At 39.1% G+C, this 21,279-nt stretch overlaps 1 protein-coding gene across 6 annotated transcripts in view; it reads left to right on the top strand.

Moving 5' to 3' along the window:
• Positions 1-1,253: 1,253 nt before the first annotated feature.
• Positions 1,254-21,279, top strand: part of SMPX (small muscle protein X-linked) — a 40,654-nt gene continuing 20,628 nt past the window's right edge. Inside the window, exons 1-5 of one of the 6 annotated variants that reach the window (XM_013184019.3) lie at positions 1,254-1,411; positions 4,974-5,033; positions 8,958-9,047; positions 12,899-13,049; positions 13,921-20,049. In XM_013184019.3, coding sequence (XP_013039473.1) covers positions 4,995-5,033; positions 8,958-9,047; positions 12,899-13,036 — 267 coding nt within the window. In that variant the 5' untranslated portion in view covers positions 1,254-1,411; positions 4,974-4,994 and the 3' untranslated portion in view covers positions 13,037-13,049; positions 13,921-20,049. Of the gene's footprint in view, positions 1,432-1,454; positions 1,530-2,310; positions 2,426-3,880; positions 3,944-4,973; positions 5,034-8,957; positions 9,048-12,898; positions 13,050-13,920; positions 20,050-21,279 lie in introns of those variants that run through there. The other 5 variants (XM_066980877.1, XM_066980880.1, XM_066980890.1 and 2 more) reach the window with 5 other exon arrangements.

Consider the following 21,279-nt stretch of genomic DNA (forward strand, 5'->3'; position numbering starts at 1 on the left):
TCCAGCCTTTCTAAGGAAGGGTCTGATTGCCACGCGTATTTTCACCTGTGTGGACCTAGCAAAAATGTATGTGCCTGTGGCATGCCTACCTGTGTGTCCGTACTGGAAAGGGGGTGGCCATGAGTAGCCACAAGCTGCCAGAGCAAGTCACCAACTTTATAAGCTGCTTCCAGATGGCAGCACTCTTGGGAAGGAGGGCAGCAGAGAGTGAGTCATTCACAGGCTTGTTGAAGTGGTCTGGGAGGTCACCTTCCCCTTGGAGGAGGTACTTGAAATGAAAAGAGTGGTGGGCGAAATAAATTAAAGTCAAGGAAAATCCTCCCTGAAATCACTACCCCAACCATTATTATTTAGTTGTTAGATATACCTTTGGCAGTAATTTTGAAATTGTCAATCTTGTTGAACTTAAAAATTGTTGAACTTAAAGGTTCTCTGGTCCTTCTCCAGCAGAGGCCTGTGCAGCGTTGCCGACAGCAATACTGCTGCTGCCACAGTTAGGGTTATGGGTCAGTGGAAAACAAGCACAGCTGAGGAAGGGGACCCAAGTTCACTCCTCTGAAGCTGTAGTGAATGGGAGGCTGAATTTCTGGGAGTGGAAACATGGGGCTGTGCCCCACATGCGACTTGCTGTTTCAGGTCTCCTTCAGTAGCCTTCACTGACAGCAGTCATGGGTAGCATGAGCACAACTGTATAAGAACAGTTCACTTCTTTATTAACTCTATCAACTCCCCTCACCCTTTAGCTTCATCCACATCCCCTGCTGTTCAATAGCTAGCAGCCATGGCCTTACGGCTTCAGGAGCTCTCTTCCTCCCTGCCATCATGGCTGTCCTGCTCACAGGAGCACCACGCCAAGACCCTGAGGCAGCTGCCGTGCGAGCTTGCTCCCAACCCAGCAGTGATACAGTCACACTGGTGTGGCATTCACCTCCCCTAGATAGTCCCACCGAGGTGAGTTCTTCATAATTATGTCTCCGTAATTATTTCCTTCTCCAGTGAGGCAGGAGGGAGGCACGCGCTGCCCCACACGCCGTGGAGGAGGTGTGCATTACCTCCCGCCATCGTACGCCTCACTCCTGGGTGACAGGGAGAGGGGGGCAGGAAAAGGACCCAAAGGTGTGTTCCTTCAACACCTACTGCTTGACACTTGAGCCCTGGTTTTACGACGGTCAAGTGTCACAGGGGACTGAGCTGCAGGGTGAATCAAACGCTATATTTAGGAAGAACAACTGGAAGCTATGACAGGAATTCTCTTTTACACTTTGCTTCTCAACCGAGTTCCACTGCAGCCTGGAGCAGCTCTCGGTGCCGTCCAGGCTGAAAGCATCGGAGCTATTTCAGACACATTCAAAGGATCACAGTCAATATCTCAGCTGGTGGAAGAGGCTACCTCTTTCAGCATCGAAAGGAGGTGTATATACTCACTTGACGGTTTGGAACTTTTCTTATATAAGTAGATAAGTAGATAATCTTGAAGGGGTCAATTAAAATCTCAGAAGACTTGTGAAAACTCAATAGCTGGCTGTGAGGTGACTGCAGTAGTTCTGTTTTTCTTCCTGTTTTAATGTCTTGTGCAGTGTATTCAGAGCAAATTGTTATAGTTATTGCTTCATAGTCTATGGGGATCTTAAAAGATTTAAAACAGAAAGTCATTTAAATACCTGCTGACTCATAAGAAGCATAACTGTATTAGCTCGAACGCTAATTCGAGCATGTACAGAGGTACATGCTTATTGTTTTCTATATGTTTATTGTAGCTAGTGAAATGTTACATGGGAGATTTGATGTTAAGAATGGTGCTCTTTCATTGTAAGCTTAACAGGTAACAGTGGTGGAAACAACTTCATTACAGGAAATATTACGGTGTTTGCCTACATCATGTAGTACCAGTCTGGAAGCTGTGAAGTGGGGGCTTCTCTTCTTTATTTGTGCTAGCTGGGTTTCACAGTGGTGTAGTTCCTGTCAAAGCCTTTTAATAAGATAATACACTGCAGTTCTGTGCCCAATACACCCTTTGTGCTTGGTGCCGTAAGTACAGCAGGGCAGAAAGGGGCAGCTTTCAGCTGGGGTGTGTGTGTGTGTGTCCCTCCTGGTGTGTATCAGCTACTGTACATCTCTTGTACAGATTACAAAAGATGGCATTATGATATCAAGTCGTATTTAAAGCAAATTGAATCAGTCAGCTTATTATCTTTCTGCAGCCCTGTCAGAAATTATTTTTAGCTGATGGACAGTAGATAGGTCCTTTGTTTTTTAAAGGGTCTTTTCACAATCCGGCTTTATGTCACTCTGCAAAAAGTAGCAGTCACTTTCACTGGGAAGTCAGGAGAGCACGGGAACTGGCAGGGGCAGCCTGGCATAAAACAGCTCTGAAATCCTGTTGCCATTGCTTCCTAAGTTTGGCTCGGCATGCAGACCATAAAAGGTAAGAGGTGAGGTGTGGGGTGGCCAAAAAAACACCGGAGCATAAAGGCTGCACGGCTCTGTGCTTCTCTGGGCATGCACGTGGGAGATTCGGCTGTGGAGGAGACTATTTGTTTAAGTTTGCAGATCTGGTTGGGATGCCAGAAATAACGCAATCAGTGCAGCACGCTGGACTTTCTGATATACCTGGCAAAAGAATACAGAAATTTATAAAATTAAATAATCACTTCAGTAATAGGTGCATCTGCAGTCTGGGGTTTATTTTCCTACAGCTGATGGTCAGTATTGTTCTGGAGAGAAGCTCAGAAAAGGGAGGGAAGGGGACAGAGCCGGGAAAGATTGTCTATTTTTACTCAGTGGTGTGCTGTTGTCCTGATTTCTTCAGCAGTAATGAGGACAGCACAAACTGGTAAGGAAAATCACCTCCTCCAAAAGCAGTCCTCCACAATTGTATCATACGTCCATCTTTAGGAACCGGTGTCTGATTGCAATCATTGCAAGTGCAGACTTCTTGTGAGCCCAGAGCACCTCGCTGAGTAGAGCGATTGCTCTGCTTCTTTTGAAGTAGAGATCCCATGTAAATCCCTGCCCATTTAGCTCAAGGTGGCCAAAGAAGCACAGAACAGTGTTTTTGCAATGCAAAAGATATGGAAAAGTACATCTTGGCCTGAATTTCTTTGTGACTATGTTTAGAAAGTAGAAACACAGTGTTTTAAAATGCTGTATATTAATTTCCTGTGCTTTTGTTTTCATTTTTCATTCTGATTAGAAAAAGGAAAGGATGATAAGAAAAATTAATTAAACTTTTACGTGTTATAAGCCCTATCTTTCCAATAAACTGGTGGATTGTTTTGCATTTGTCTTTGGAATACAACTGCTGATTAACAGCACAACGCATCAGTATAAGCTGCATGGCAATCCTGAGGAAATGCTTATTTCCATTCATAGCAAAGATTTTGAAAGAATGCAATAAATTCTTTGGCTGAAATTTTGGCTTATTGAAATCTGTGCAAGTGTTGTCATGAACTCCAATGGCCAAGATTTCATCCCATAAACTGAATTCTGAGGTTGTTCTAACTGTCTAAGACTTCAAAATATTGCCACAATGTAAAATTCTCCAGAACGGTGCTGTTTTCATTTTCCATGGTGGGATTTTTTTTTTTTTAATTCATTTACTGATGTAGCTGAACCAATTTAACCCTGAAACCTATGCCCTCTGATGTTAGGGCTATGTTTTGGTTTGGCCAGCACTCTTAGAGTTGAGTGTGCAATCAGAGAGAGACCTCTAATGGCAAGTCACTTGCACTTTAAGTTCTGTTCCAAATTAGGCACAGATATAAAGCTGATGTGAGAGTAGGCAAGAGCAAATCTTCCATGCAGCTCCAGGGATACAGTTTCAGACTGATATTCTGGGCTGAAGCCAACCTACAAGTGATCTATACTTTTCTCTGATACTACCTCCATGGGACAGTTATGCTCTTTGGAATACCAAAATCTCTGACCCACTTGTGACTTCTTGGTATATTTCTGCTCTTCTCTCTTACATCATTTATTCTTTTTCTCAGTATATTCTTTCCAATCTCAGGTAAAATACTGTAGCCAAAACATGCTATAATTTGGTTGTTATCAATGAGTTCTCTGATGGATGTATACTTACTTACCACCTTTTAGTATTACTATCTTATTTTTTATTAAACTGAGCTGGGTTAAATGATCAGACTTCGATAAAGGTCTAGTCCAGTTAAAGTAGTAAATCTCAGTGAAAGAGTAAAAGGCAGAGACGATATTGAAGTTAAAGGGATAGTAAATTTCTTTCTTGCCTTTTTTTTTAACCTTTACAAAAATCCTTTGACTTTGTTGTGTTTCTCTTTGTTATTGCATATTAATTCTGTACCAGTCCATATCTCTACACATGCATAAAATTATATGAAAAACTCTGTTCCTTTTTTTGCATTAGTGCTAAGAAAAATAATAAATCTAAAACTTTGAAAAGAAGTTACTTTGTGCCCTAGCAATTCTCAAAGAGAATTTACAGTTTAACCATCTTGATCATTTTCGGTCTATATGTATTAAAGACTTACACGAATGTGTGAGTCAGAAAATGGTTATTGCTTCACTTATCAAAACTTTGTAGCATGTTATGTTTTATTTGAAGGAAGGTTTAAACTTAGAGTTCTAATAATTCTGTTGTACATACCATGACAGAGATAACCATGCATTGTTTATCCTCAGATGCTTCCTTTAATTCTTGCTCATTTTACGATGCCATTAAAGGTTTGAGAGATTCCTTATCTCTACTCATTATTGTTTTTAATGCGAAAGAGAGAGCTCCATTTGTGGCTATGAAAGATTAATTGGAGAAGCTCAGGTGTTCTGTCTCCTTCTGCTATTCAGAAGGAATACCTAAGCAACCCTGAAACTGAGACAGAAACAGGAGATGGGCAGGTGAAATGGATGCCTATCAAGAAGCAGCATGGGTTAAGTTCTAGTTTATCTCTCCTAGCTATCAGAATGTCAGAGCCTGTAACACTTTCCCATTTTGCTTGCAGGGATAAGACTCTGTCTTAAAAATGTCAAAGCAGCCAGCGTCACATGTCAAAGCCATTCAGGTAAGAGACAGTATTTATGTTTCTAATACAATAAAATAATAAATTTCAACCTTCATTGTTTGACAACTGCATTTTGATCATACAAAACACTGCAGAAGTCCTAACTGGGAATTATTCTTTCAAAGTGAAAAGCTTGGTAGTTATGAAAGCATTGAAAAATGTTGACCTGAAGAGCATCTTATGATCTAAGCTGAGAAAAAGACAGATTAGACAGGCTGTTTGCTTGCTTCCTTGCTTCTATGTTCTTTCCAATGTTAGCTTATGTCTGTTGGTGTATCAGCTAAGTAAAACATGGCGATACTTTTGCAAAACCAATCAGCATTATGAGTAAAACTAATTCTTGCAACTATTGGATTTTCCACGGAATTTATGTAATTTTGGAAGAACTGAAGGCTAAAAAGATGGCATAGCTAATTAAAGTTTTTCATTTCTGCATTTCCTCAGTGAAAAAAAAACCTCCAATATTTATTTAAAAACATTTTAAAGCCAAAATGAAATGAGAGAAAAGTTGATGTTTTCATCAGAAAAAATCTTGTATCTCACATACCTCCTCAAATGGCATATGCTCATAAGGGTGAAGTTTATTGTTACATGCTTGTAAAAGAAACACCTGTAGAATTATCCCAGCATCATCATAAAGTAGCTAAACTGCATTGAAGTCATGCTATCATTGATTCTTTTCTAAAAGCAAAAATAATTAGTGAGCTGCAGAATTGTGCAGAATTTCCATGTATTCTGTAAAATGCACTTGCAATCAACTTTTCCCATGAGTTCAGGTTCCTTTGAAAATATGTAAGAAGCACTAAACAGAATTTCTGACCTACCGTCTGTTTCCCCAAGGTAATACTAAACTAGTGGATTGGGGCATCAAGACTAATTTCCCAGTGGCTACACAGCATACTGAAGTGTCAAGGCAACATAAAAATGCTAATTCTGACCATCATCATCATCAAGAGTACTGGAAGAGACATTCAAGCTACCATACTAATTCATTTGAAATTAGCAGAAGCCACTGATTTCACTCAGTTGAAATTGTGCCTCATATAGAGGCTATGGAAATGTTTGTATGACTAATGAAAAATTGTAGATAATTTTTAGCTCGAAAGTGTTTACATTTTACATTTAAACTTCATAGGTATGTACAATGGTTTTTAAGGAATGAATTCGGTTTACTCTTTTCCTTTAAGTAGCAACTCCTTTTTAGTTTTCTGATGACCTTCCAACTTTTAAATGTGAATGAATTCATCTAGTTTGTCTCTTAAGAAAGTGCAATAAGTTTAATATTTTAAGAAACTTTAATTTTTGCAAAGGCAATTTGAATCCCTAGGAAAACTACTGCACAAACTTAAATAAATCTATTAAACATTGTGTCAAAGGTTGCTCCAGCAGGGAGACATGCCCTTGAGTTGATGCCTATCTCTTTTTGAAAACTCTGAGAACTGTGACTCAAAATGTCACATTACTTTTATATATTGTGATTCATATATTAGGATCCTTTGCCATTAGGTGCTATTATAGTAGAATCGACATCCCCTGGAGGATAAACATAGTGCTACAGTGATGGAAATGTAATGCCACCTTACTGACTGAAGTATCCGATGTTGCTCCGTGTCAGAAGTGGCTTCTTTCTGACTGTACTGGACATACACTAAAGGTTTCACATGCCCACAGCCACTAAATACAGACGTGGGAGAGCTAAGGGTAGCAGCTGGTTCCCAAGAGTAGTTTGGGGTAACAGAAGACTGGAGTCCCTAAGCTCATGCTTGGCTACCAGTGGTATAAGATCCAGAAGTTCCTAATCTAGATGCCTTCTCTCTGTAAAAGAAAAAGGGAGACCAACAAATCTCTAAATATCGGTTTAATCAAGACAAATCAGAAATTTATGTTGTATTTCATGCTTACAGATATTTTTCCTTAAGTCCATTCAGAAAGATCTTAGTAGAGTAGATTAGTAGAGTAGAGTACACATTTAGTAGAGTAGTACACACTTAGTAGAGTACACATTTCCACTCATGAAAACTACAATGACATCCAAAATATGGTAGGCACTTTCCAGAAACAAAGAAAGATGCAAGCCCAGTAAGAATCAGTGTGATTAAAAATAATAACCACATCTACAAAGTCTGTCTACAGCAATTATTATTTACAGCTTCCTTCAGGAGTGTGGAACAAAAAATGTCCTATTTAGCAATTTACCAGATGGAGAAGCAGGCAAAGAAGAGGTCACCAAGACTCGTATCTCCATCCCAGCAGCCACGTGGCAAGAGCTCCGAAGAGGATTTTAAAAACACAACAGCACACTTGTGCTGATCACAGCACAGCACAGTCCTTGCAGAGCTGCACTGGCATACAGGACTTAGTCCACCACTCACCCATAACACAGCAGATTATCCACTGGCATGGACTGGCCTTGGATTAAGAGGGAGATTTATGGCTCAGGATTCTGGTATCTCTGGTCAGGAGCTGCTAGGAAATTAGGCACACTTTTATTTTGTACTAGGAATATTTTAATTTATTGTGTGTTATAGTGTGGTGTGTTACCAGATCCAGACAGTGTTAAACTGTGTCTTAAAGGCTGCTTGTTTTGCCGAGTTAATATTTTATGTCTTGTCCAAACTCTGAAGTGAATGCACTTTGCAGATAAAATAGTTCAAACCGCTGTAGTGTGACACAGAGCACTCTGAAAATGCTGAAGCAGAGCAAAGAATGGCTTATTTAATTTAATTAGCAGTCTGGCACTTGATTTATTTTTATTCCTGAACCATTTTTAGTCACAGTAGGAAATGCAAGGACCAGGTATCAGAATTAGGGTTTTGTGGTCAGCCTCAGGTGGCAGTGGGAGGCTGACTTCTGCTTTATTGACTCCAAGGGGAACGGATGACCGAGTTCAAAACAAGCACCAGGAGGAGAGATCTGTCTTGGGAATAGTTCTGATATTTCAGCTCTGCAAACCTGTACGGCCACGCTCTCGGTAAAGCACTAAACTGTTTCCTATTCCAAAAAAAGCAGCTGACTGGAGATACCAGCGCCTGGCTGGGGAGATGCTTAAAATTAAAAAGAGCAGAGCAGGTTTTTTCCACTCATAAATGAAATAATGGGTTAAGTACTGTGAGGCTGAAAATGCCTTGTCTCCTGGGAACTTAATAAGTGCAGCTGAAAGGTTTTGCAATATATAAACTAAAGCTCAGTGAAAAAGCATACGAAATGAATGCCCAGTTGTCTATAAAATACACAGCTCTACAGACATTTGCCAGCCCCACTGAGATGGTAACATCACTGTACATAAATAAAAGTGAAAAAAAATGAAAAAAGGGAAAGGTGTTTATTTCTTGGCAAATGGATTCTTAATTTGTTTGATGCTGGATTGCAGCTGCCAGAGCATTTGTTGGTACTAAGAAGAGTGGGCTGTGTTCCTGTGGCTACCCAATTTGGGGCACGATCTGCAGGGCCAGGATTTGAGCAGAAGGAGGGGATTGTTCATCTTCATTTTGTGCAAACCAGTCAGATGGTAAACGACAATAAAGCAGGTCGCTGTTTGAAGGTTCTCTGTTTACTCTCAATAGCATTACCGATTCATCCGCTGGTTTTGCAAGTGGGAGTCATGATATTTTGATGACATTTCCTACGAGCAGCTTCTCTTCTGAGATCACGAGATAAGAATAGGTATAATTTGTGCATTTAGTTGATCACATCATTTGACTTTTAAAATAAGCTGGGTCACATGAGGAAACAGATACATTTTTGCTGTTCTTCCATAGGCAATGTTTTCTGCCCTCACCATGGGAGTATAGTGATGATGCCTTAAGTGCTCAGAAACCACAATGATGTCCGTACCCTGGTTGCACCCCTTTGGAGTTTTGCCACTTACCATTGTGCATCTATCTATCGGTTGCTATTATACACATCCTAATTTCCTTCTCGCAGGCTAATATTAACATCCCAATGGGAGCATTTCGACCTGGTGCAGGCCACCCTCATAAAAGAAAAGAACTAACACCTGAAGAAGTGGAGGAGGTAAGAAAAAAGGGTGCTTTTTGATTTTTATTTTTAAGGGAGTCCCTACCATTAATGTAAGAAAGCCTTTAAATCAACCTTAGAGCACTACCTACCAATCTTAGGTACCGCAGCTGACATACAGGGATCATTCATGGGAGTAACTGGCCATTTACTGAAGGCTTCCTATATACACCATTCTGTTTTTGATGCTGAGGCCTGTATAGGAACTGTTTCAAGGGTATGTAGTTCCACTTAAGCAACAGGATGATATCTGCTGTCAGGATTTCATGAGCAGTATTTATCTAGACTGGAATTGGTGAAATACAGCAGGAAAAGTTATAGGAAGGCTTTGGAAGGGTCTATTACTACCTACTGCCCTGTGGTGTAATTTATTGTTTCAGCTTAACAATATTAGACAGGTTTTCAAACCCAACATTTGGAGACCTTTTGGGATTATTTGTCAATAAGTAGAGATTGAATGTGAAGACTATACGTTTGCAAATTAAAACCAGAAATTGTGAACCTGCAGAAGCATGAAAATACTCCTTGACAGATTAAATTCTGTGCTGCGATGTTTACTGGAAGTATTTAACATTGAGTTTTGAACGTGAAGTTAAATTTATTCTTTAGTCAACATTGATCACAGATATCATGTTTCTGGATGATATTAAAGCATCTTATCTACTAGGAACTTTTATAATAAATAAGTACTAAGACCAACAGTGGAGAAACAGGAATAGTGCAAATAAGAAAAAGACATAAGTAAGATGGGTGCTTAGGGCTTCTTAGCCAGGTGGCTTAGTCTGGCTGCATAATCCCCACCTCAGAACTGGTCTTGCTGGGCCAGAGCTGCTGATGCTCCTTGGAGCCAAGGGCAGGGGAGGCTCAGATCGACCCATTCAGCCAGGCTGGCTCTGGCAGGACTCTGCTGGGCGGACTCTCAGCCATGCTCTGGGTGAAGCAGGGCTGTCGTGGTTGGAGGGAGCCTTGCCCTCACACAGAGCAGAGCCCTGAGGGCCAGGAAGGAGGGAACCAGCCACTTCACTCCAGGCACGCAGTGCGTGCTGGTGGTGCAGCCCCCAACTAGAAACAACCAGGTTTGCTTTGGACAAATCATCAGCTCCTTCCAACATGGTATAGGCACTTATCAGTGACGGTTTTGGCTGCATAATAGCTAATTCTTCCTTTTCAGTCTAAATCAGACAGGTTTGTTTTCCGAATTTCAACATATTTGATATAAATAGTGCTCTGCTTACAGAGAATTATTCTGAAGAAAACAAACTCAGCCCAATTTAACTCCTTTTTAAGAAGATTAAAAAGAAAACAAAACAAAACATAGAAAGTGACCTTAAACACATACTGTTCCCCTGAAAGAAATCAAACCACATTCTCTCTGCAGTAATTAAACTGGTGAAGGAATGCAAGTTATTAAGCAGCAACTAATGTTGTCTGAGTGAATTCTGGTGGTATTTGAGAAATAAAATAAATGACAAGTGCTGATAATTAGATTTGGTTGGGTAATTGAATATTGCTTTGCTTTACAATTATGTGAGCGCTATACATGAGACAGACATTATGGAATAAAAGTTCTTGCTCCTGGTTTTATAGTCAATATTCAACCAAACCAGTGGTAGCAGAGACTACAGAGACAGCTCTTCTCATGTGAATAGAATAAAAATGCTACCACTTTGTTAAGCTTTGCAATAGAGCTTGTGAGTCCTTAAAGCAGCCTTAGACAAATACACCTTTTGCTAACAGTCCTTAGCATTTTTCTTCGTATTTTAAAACCCTGGCAAAGGAGATGAGTGAAATATGGCTCTTACTCAATGGGTTGGTGTGGTCTCAGGGGACTGCATATTTTTGAAGGTCAAAGGAGAGGACATGTTAACATGCAAAAGAAATGGGAGGTGGGAATTTGAGAATATAACTTTTCTTCCGTCAGAGCATTTTCATGCATGTATTTGTTAACTCATGTCATACATCTAAATCAATCTGCAGACTTCCTTCAATAAAACTGAAGGCCGAGGTCTGATCTCAGCTGTTCCTTGCTCACAGAGTGAGTGATCTAGGGAGAGATGCAGTCATAAATAGCACACACCTGAGACTGGGATGGAAAACTAACATGGATTTATGGAATGCAAAATCTCCAAAACATGGTCAAAGTTTACACTATTTGTACTACAAGAAGGAATGCTATAGCAAAGGACTTGAAAAAGTCTTTTTAACATGGTGTCTGCTATCTACTAGTAAGAACTGTGTTCTTTTTAGAATGGTGGTTGTTTTGTTTTGTTTTTTAGATTAGCAAGCTGTCCAGGAAAACTGTAAATGGAAACAAAACAAGCTCATGACACCTCTGACTACTGATACAATTTTGTGCATCCCTCCAAACACCTTTTGTGTCAGTCTAATTATTCTCTTGTTGTGCTTTGCCACCATTCCCAGATGTCAGATTATTAAGCTAGATAATAGACAGTACGTGTGGTGGCTGGGGCAGGACTACCGACTGGGATCTTAAATTATCAAAACAGAAACAATAGTATAATGGTGTTAATTAATATTAGGTTATATTAACTAACATCATATTAGCTAAAAAGTGGGAAAAGATAATACAAATTTAATAAGCCAAGCAACGTAATTGTTGCTGCAGTTTTCTATGTTGATCTATAGAAAGTTCTGAAAGATCAGGTAAGAAGAAACTGTCAGTTTTCTACAATTCTTTGTTTATTTGCTACTTGACATTGTAAAAGTCTGCTTCCTTAGTAGTATGTAGTCCTTTAGTCAATAGGAAAAAGGGTTTTTACTGACCGATAATAATTGACAGATAGCTTGGAAATTTTAAAAATGAAGTTAAATATTAGGAACAGGCTGATCACAGGCTAATACATCTGAATACTAAATTAACTCCAAACTACAAAAAGTCCATCCCAAGAAGACATTCACAGAGTAATTAAAAATAAGTAAATAATAATTGCATTGTGAAGTTATTGGCAGTAAAATATTCATTCACCTCTAATCCTACATGATTCTCCCTGTATGTTTGCTATACAAAATACAGAACAGACTGGCTAGACCTTAAACTCCCTACTGGAAAGCTACTCCTTCAAAATATCGCTCAGTGTAGAACAGAAATAGTCTAAAATATATGCTCTACCTCACCTAGGAGCAATAGTACATCAGAGGAAGTACCAAAGGGTGAAAAGCTGTGGTCCATCAGGAAATTAGCTGAGATGCTCGCTGTTAAGTGCTGTTTTTGTGTTAAGTGCTGTTATTTTTACAGTGTCAGCAAAATAGCCATTAGGGACTACCTTAAATTGAAATATAGTGACAAATTTTTTTCTGTTCTTACCAATGAGGTTAAGAAAAATTAAACATAAACTCAAGCTGAGCTTGGATGGAGCTTCTGGGGTCCATAACCTACTATCATAGCTGGTCTCCAGAGCTGGGGAAATGCGTGATGTTTTTCCTCCCCATTTGGCCAGCACCTATGAGACTGTAAGAAATTGGATAATAAAAATGGTTCTTCAGCTTTTTTTTCTCTAAAAAATGAAAGATCTGGGAATTGTCTTTAATACCTCACTCAGTTAATTTTATGCTAACGATCCAACACTGTAAATTCTTAACCATTTACAAAAAGATCCATATTCCTCTGCGCCGAGCACCTTCTAAATATTTTTTGTAAAGTGTTTAGACATTCAGGACAACAACCAACAGAATTTTCCATCTCTTCCTGCCCCCCTCCCCTCAGAGGTTTCCATTGTGATTGAATTTAGTATAAAAACATCCTTTTCTGTTTCTCAAATAACTGACCTATGCTCATGCTCAAGAATTTTCTATTGCAGCAGCAAGGTCACTGATATCCTTTTGTGCAGAGTGTTCCTGCTACAGAGGAGGAGAAAGAAAAGAAGCATCTCCCAGGGGCTAAGAAACTTCCAGGTCCTGCTGTCAACTTATCAGAGATTCAGAACGTAAAGAGTGAGCTGAAATTTGTCCCCAGAGCTGAACAGTAGTTGGAATAAGCAGGTGAGTAAGAGAGGTTCTTTGCATAGCTCTAGGAAAAGCAGGCTGGTCCAGAAACATTTTTATGTCAAAAGATGTCTTTTCAAAAATTTTCAATAGCCATTTTCAAAATGGCTATTATTTTGAAGCCAGCTAACAAATACCATCTTCATGCTTCACAAGCACAAGGTCCAGTTCTGCTGAATACAGGACTTGTATTTTTGTACACTAACTACTAATAGATTTATTACAATGCAAATAATTTTATTACAGTGAGGGACAAGTAGGTCAGTATTTTTAAAAATTCCTTTAGAGCATTAGAGATTGGATATTATTTTATTTCTGTAATTCAAAGCTAACATAGTAATGGCTCCATGCATTTGATCACACAAATGCACTCAGTGCCACTTGTGGCACCCAAGGACGTGCAACATATCTTTGAGGATCACCTCTCTCAACCTACTAGCTACACTTTTGATGCAACCCAAGATACAGTTGGCTTTCTGGGCTCCAAGCATACCTTGCCAGCTCATGTTGAGCTTTTCGTCCACCAGAACCCCCAAGCCCAACTCCACAGGGCTGCTCTCTATCCATTTGTCATCCAGCCTGTAATCATGTTTGGGATTGCCCTGACCCAAGTGCAGGGCCTTGCATGTTAACGCAGATTTCAGAATTATTTTAATCTGATTTCAAACAAGGCCAATAAACCTCTGTTGTTTTACATTCTGAGATATAAAATAATTAATAATGTTTTCCATCAATGAAATTATCATTTTATTTTCTTTGAAAAGCCTGAGTCAGTAAAGATGAAGTTATAATGAAAGTTCAGCTGTATAGAGAAGTTTCAATACAAAACAAACAAACAACAACAGTAAGAAATATATTTGTGTCACAGAGTAGTCATCTGAATTGCCAGTTGTGCCTGACACAAGTCCTTTTTATCATGAAGAGAGACAGAGGAGCTAAGCTGAGTAAAAGAACATCATCTGGAATTTACTGCACAGAAACATTAAAGGAGAGAAAATAAAAAGCAGTGCAAAAGGATTCTGTGAACACAGAAGTGCTGTGGTCCAGGAATCTTGAAAGAAGTGGCGTATAATCTGAGTGAATTGTCCCAATACACACTATACGTTAATTTATTTTTTATGTGCAGCATAAATATGCCATTTAGAGGGAAAATATGTTTATTTTTTTCTTACTTTTAACCAGCTCTGCCATAATGTGCATGTTATTTTTGAAGCAACAACAGAGTCTTTCTCTTCAGGAAACTTGGGAAAAGGAAGATTAACATTTTGTAAAATGTAACACTGTCGTCATCACACTAAAGCAGTGCCCAGAGAAATATGAATTTTTAATGTGAGGCTTTAAAGATTTTTTTAATTTATTTTTTTGTGTAAGAGATATTTAGATAGAAATTTAACCCCATATTTAGTCTCAGGTGATTGCTATTTTCAATGTTTAAAACTGTTATTTTATAATTAGCTTCTGAGAGTCTGACAAAAACATTTAGGGCACATGCAAAGATTCACTGTAAAGAAAAGATTTCTACAGGAAGATCAGCAAAGTGAAAGTGAAAGCTGTGAGGTCATTATGAAGTCATTTCTGTCTCCGTCCTTCTTGTGATGTTGTATTTGATTATCAGGTCCCAACGCTGACACAGATGGGATGGCTGATCACATCATTCATGGAAAGGGCAGAAAGGAGGAAAGGGTGAGGGGACTCTGAAATACAGGAGGGTGGCAAGGGGGAATGGTTGTGTGAAATAACATTGTCCAGCTGGGAGCAGGAGGTGATCAGAGGTTGCACACATTCAGCCATTAAGTAATTACTCATTGTAAGTGCGTGTGATTGATTGGAGGTGTCTCCCCCAGGAGATAAACAGTGGAGTGTTTCTGATTCCAAATATTCCTGCAATGATGCTAAATATGATCACCTATTTATCTGGCTGCATTATGTGAGAAATACTGCTTTCTAGATTTTGGATAGTACAGTCACAGATCACATCTGAAAACTTAATTTCTAGAAGATTTTCAGACACAGTACTCACTGGAGACTAGGAGTTCAGTTTTAGTTGCAGTGCAGAACTAAGCATATGCATAAATTCTACATAAAATTGAAATGTAAATCAATCACTTGCCATATACAGCAGCCTGGAAAGGTATCTTTCTAAGGACTAATCTAAGGGACTAATCTAATCTAAAGGACTAATCTAAGGGACTAAAGGACTAATCTTAAGGACTGTCTCCCGTAGAGGATGTTCATCAGTTCCGTTGTTTTAGGCATGGCCTGCAGCCTTATATAAAATGTGATGTAGTCAGTGAGTTGTTTTATGACTGTCCATTCCAAGCCAGTGAAGATTATCTTTTTTTTGCAACAAGTCCATACTCACATCTGCCTGATACGTTGCTTCATGTCCAAGAAGGGGTTACTGACCATCCTCTAGATGTGATGCTCTCTAAAGAATGGTACATTGACCGGTCAATAGAATATGTCTGTGCAGAGCGCATACTGATAAATGAGTGCATTCTTTGGATTTCATTGTTTGGAAATGAATTCTCTCTCACATCAGTACAATAAACTCTTCAGATATTCACAGTCGAGGGATTTCCCTTTGTTGGTATTTTTTATATTTCTCATGGTATGCTGTAGGTACCCACTGAAACTGATGGAATAACTCCAAATTCTCTGGATAATTTCCATTATGCTGTGATTCTATAATAAAATATCATAAGAGTATCAAAAATATACATAAAAATGTCAAAAATATCAAAGGTTTTATAACTACAGCAATTATTTTTAACACTTCCTTTTAGTATTATCATTTGCCAATGGATAGTTTCAGTAAATTGCAAGTCAACGTGGCCTATTTTGTTTAAATGTTGATCCATGTTTTCTTGCTTGGTTTTAGAGTGCAAACCTATCAGCAAAAATAAAAAATGAATAACAGTATGTTGGTCCATTATTTACAAATCTACTCCTGCATAATTTGTAGTTTAGAGTAACTTCTGTCAAATATTTTTGGTTTTGCTCTTTCACCAAATTAGGGAATATCGAGAGACTTACTAAAATCATAGTTGTGAGTCTAACAGTTTGTGGGAGGGATATAATTAGTAAAATGTCATAACGCTGGATCCAGTGAAGGTCATAAAGTGCTTATCAGTTAAGATATTCCTGTAGTCATCCCTTACTGCTGGTCTATCATCTATAATTAACTCATTAGCATATTCTGCTTTGTCGTAATGAAATTTTTTTCTTCCATGGAACTGTAGACGATGAGTTTGATGGAGTCAGTTTTAGTATACAAATGAGTTGTGATTCATTTTCATTTTCTCTATCTACATTTTTTTTTGCTGCTTCCTTTGTACATGCACATTTCTACATGCGTAAGAGTGAAACATACACAAAATAAAATAGCAACACAATAGCACACACTAATCAGCTAAGTATATGTCCTATTGAGAAAGCCATTGTAGGAAGCATTTAATTTGACAAAAGGAGCCTACTATGGCTGTGATTTGTTACTGATTGTTGTGACACCTTATGTGATAACTAGCATGGTGATTGCACATGAAAATAATGATTGAGCAAAAATTGTCATTTCTCTTAAGTATAGTTTATATTAATTGCAGCCAGTTAGTACCGGAACTCATAATATTTGGGTTCTTTCTATATCCTTTACTCTGGCATTGTCTTCTGGACATGTTTGGAGAAAGCTCTCATTTCAATCCCAATTACAAATGTACTCAGAATTTGGTCAGACAAGGTTGTTAAGCTATGCCTGGGCTGTTGCCCACTAACAGGGTGCCTGTCCTGTTCACGGTATGAGAAATAGCCAATACTTGCAGGTAAGCCCTGGTCTTTACCTGGAAGTCTCCTGAGCACCACTGCTCAACAAATGTTAGTTCTGTTGTCAGCATGGGAGTTGTATTTTGAGGGCATAAGAACAAACAGCTAGTAAGAGCTCCCCAGGTTAGCTTAGACTTGCAGCATTACCTCCTCTACAGCATATCGGGAATCCCGTCTCACAAAAAAAAGAGGAGTCTTGTCAGCAGAGCAACCTCTGAAATTGGCATCGCTTGGAGAAGAAAGAGAGAGAGGAAGGGAAAACAACAGAAGTCCCTTAGAAGATAGAGCTCTTATATCCATACTAAAAGATGTTCCTTGGTGTCACTATTAATTATTTGCAAAAAAATGTCAATTACCCTGGGCTAAAAATACACATTATAATTTTGCCCACTGAGTACTGTGGATGTTAATAACAATTTCATGCTATGTACTGCTTTTAAACTGCATCTCACTTGAATGGTAGCCATCTACCTCTCCTTACATCACTGCTTTGATACACTTTTCAATGATTGCATCTCATTCCTATGCTCAGGTAGACCAGAAGAACATGGTTAAGCTGCTGTACAGTAACAAGCAAAGTTACTGATGTTTTCTCCAGCAAACATATCCAGTGTCTCGCTAGTAGAGGACCTCTGACATGCTATAAGCTCTTGGAACAGCCCCATGATTTTAAGAAATTGTGTTTATTTGATTAAGCCCAATTAGCCAAACCTTGTGTGAGAAATGGAAATTCTACATTCAGAGGGTGTTGGGGAGTTCAGATCAGGAGTTCAGATCTCCTTCCTTACCACAGGTGGGAACAACAGGGTGAAGAAAAAGAATTGTTTGCAAGAAAATCTACCAGTCTCTCTATGTCAAAGTCAGAGGAGGCTCAGAAGGGGATCTCATCAATGTCCATAAACACCTGACGGGAGGGTGCAAGGAGGACAGAGCCAGGCTCTTTTCAGTGGTGGAATTTCCAGATTAGGAGTGCTTGGGGATTTCATGGCCAGTCATCAATTTTGCCAGGCAACTTTCTGTTTGCAAAATTTTCTTAAGAAACTAAGTAGTTAAGTTTTGTTGTTGTTGTTGTTGTGGGTTTTGTTTGTTTGTTTGTTTATTTAATAGCATATTTAAGGTTCTTTTGATGTGCCAAAGTTTCCAAGGTCTTTTTTTGAGTCTACTTCTAGACTTTAAAACAAAAGAGCTAGAAATTTCTGTTAAAAGAGAAAACTGGAATAGCCAGGATATAGTTTGATAAAAGAAGAACCTTTGGAATCATGTTTTTCCTTGAGGGAAATAAAAATAAATGTTACTCATGTTTTATTTTCCCAGAATTTCTGGGTTTTAAAGTACAGATTTAGTTGATTGTCTCTAACATGGCCTGCAGATGTCCATTATGAACTGAGGGTCTCTTCTCTACCACTGCTGAAATGCTGCAGTAAGCCTCAGCATGTTGTTCCCTGGGCCTTTGAAGATCAAGGAGAGGTTGCCTTCACATTCACTTGTTCAATGGTGGACTTGAGCAGGTAAAGGGGCTGGAGAGGCTGCTTTCTAAATGCCTAACAGGGCTTAAAGATATGCATTTGGAGACTGATTTTAGTGAGTAAAGAACAGGGAATGTTTCCATGAACAGCAAATGCTTCCCTATGAAGTAGTTACACAGAAAAAGATTGTATACTGTGGTTTTGAAAACTAACTAATAACTTCAAAACAAACCCCGTAAAATCAGAAAACATTTTGCTCCAACGCAAGCTACAAAAATGGATACTATTTTTTTTCAAAACATAAAATATGCAAAACAAATATCTTTCATTTCCAAGCTATGTCTTCAAACAGTGTGTTTTTATTACTGGAAGAGACAAGCACAAAGTAGTAACTCAAAGTGTTCTCATTTTTCCCAGGAGCCCGAGTGTGACAGGAAGCCCCTATTAATTTTTATAACGTGATCGTGTTATTTACTACTCTGCCATTGCCATATTCAGGGCTCACTCAGAGAGTTTGCAGACATGTAGAGGTCAACAGGCCTCAACAAATACACAGAAGAAATTTCTTCATTGAGCCTCTCACTTTGACACATCAATGCTCTTAAAGTAACAAAATACTTCCCACACTGGCAATCTGGTCTCACAAATCTCTTCTCTTTTCTCAGATGAGAACCATCAGTCTTCAGGGTGGGAGAAAGGTCCAAGTATTTGGTTGGAAAGCTGAAATTATTTTTTTTTTAAATGAGTCTCTGCTGTCAGTACTTGCTTTTGTGTGATCCCTCTGTTGATCAGTTAGCCTTGAACTTCTGTTGTCACACTCCCTTGTAGATAATCCCGTTTCCATCAGTGCTGCTCCTGACAGATTTTGTAAGAACTACACTTTTCAGTGAATTCCTGAGTTGGACACTATTGCTGTGTCCACACTCCTAAAATGAAACTTATAAAGGCCGGAAGCCTCCTGAAGTTATCAGATATAGAGAGACTGAAGTGTGAAGGTGGGGTACAGTCAGTAGGCTTTTTTCTTGCTTATCTCTGCTATATGTAGTAAGAGATAGCATGAATTAATCACAACATTAAAAAATAAGTATGACTGGCATGTATTCTACTTGGAAATCTTAGAAATCCCTACAGCCTTAGGCCTCGATTAGGGCTATTGGTGAACAGACCCTAGTATCTGGAGAATGCCCTCTGACTTACATGGAGCTTACCCTGAGGCAAACACGCAGGAGACCATGCAGAGCTAGTTGGGAACCACGGGCATTAGAAACCATTTGGACAGCAGGAAAGAGATGGTACCAAACACTACAAAAGAATGAGATGAAGGCTATTTCTCTGCACCTAGAAACCATTCTGCCAGCTTTCGGTATGTGTGGAGCCCTCAGACATTGTGATGACAGGTGTCATCCGGAACCCAAAATAACAAATAATTCCAGTCACTAACCTTATGGGTTAAAACTGGGCACAAGGGTTTTCAAGTGCCTCTGTCAGACTAAAAAGGCTAACTGCTTTTGAATACATGAAGTGCAACTTCCTACATTATTAACAGCTCAGCTGGTTTTATCAGACCTACATAAATTGTAGCCAATTAAGCTGACAGTATGATCTGAAACATCATGGCTCTGATGTGATAATCAAATGAATTTTCTTCCCCTAAATTTAGTGCCTCATCATTTTGTTTTATAGCTTTTATTCGTTTCATTTTATAAGAGACTACCTAATTATGTTTTCACAGCCTTGTGCTCAAGAACCACATAAATTACTGCATCACCGTGCTTTGGAATTTTTGGCATCTCATTCAGGATTTTGGCTCGATGTTGCATGAGCCTTGTCATCTGCGTCTGAGAGCAGACCATCTACAAGTGTCACAAACCCTTTTCTATACTTGGGATTAGGCCTGCTTCAGCCACTCAATTATTCCTTGTGTGCCTTGTTTTGACAAAATACAGCTTTGTAGTGTCAAGGCTATCTCAATTCCACACTCGGTTGCAAATTCCTTCTGAGAAAAAATAGCATCATATAATGGCAGCAATAGGTAGAGCTCACCATGACAGTAATTCCAACCTCTGTTGGCTATTGGGCAGCACTACTGAGGAAATATTCTGCAAATTATTCTGTAGATATCTGTTTTTTGCTCTCCCTATCTGCTCTGGTTTTAACCACCTAATTCCCCCTTGACCTGCTGCAGCAGTCTCAAATACAATGTATTTCCATGCACTAGGAGAACAAACTACACAACATAAATAAACATTTCCCGTGAGTCATACTTTATTTCTCGCATTTTATTTGATGCAGCTTGTAGCTACTTGAAATGAAACTTAGCTGAACTAAACTTTGCTTAAACTTGGGAACGAGTATAAACTCTGGGATTTTGTCTCTCCATTTAGTGGTTAAATTAGTGTGGTTGTGCTTGTTTCTTGCACAAATGGCTGAGCTCCATATACGGACATGGATTCAATAAAAGCAGAATAAAACCCTCAGACTTGATGCTCAAACCTCAGGCCCTCACTTTGGTAGAGTTGTCACAGCATTGCTTGTAATTTAATAATGCAGTTATTCAATTGGTTAAAAAAATAAATCGAGTCCTTCATCTTTTAATTCTCCTGGGTCTTTGTTCCTGTTTGCTGCCTCAGAGCAAACCTTGTCTTGAAATTGCTGTTCCTCCTGCATGGCCGTACAGAGTCTTTCACCATACAGAAATGTAATCTTGGCATGAACAATTGCAAATACAAATGCAACTGTGAATGCACTTAGGGAAGAAGTGGGCAGTAGCTGTATGGGGCAATAGCCTTGCTTGCTCACAAATGAACCCAGGGAGAAGCAGGCTAACTGGCCCATGTCAGATGCTGTATAAGTGCATTTTGACAGCAGTGTAGCAGTAGTACTGGCGTACACAAGCAGATGGCAAAATTGCTTTTGCTGAGGAAACATCAAAGAACAAAAAG

This window comes from Anser cygnoides, chromosome 1 (genome assembly GCF_040182565.1).
Source record: "Anser cygnoides isolate HZ-2024a breed goose chromosome 1, Taihu_goose_T2T_genome, whole genome shotgun sequence".
Taxonomy (NCBI): Eukaryota; Metazoa; Chordata; class Aves; order Anseriformes; family Anatidae; genus Anser; species Anser cygnoides.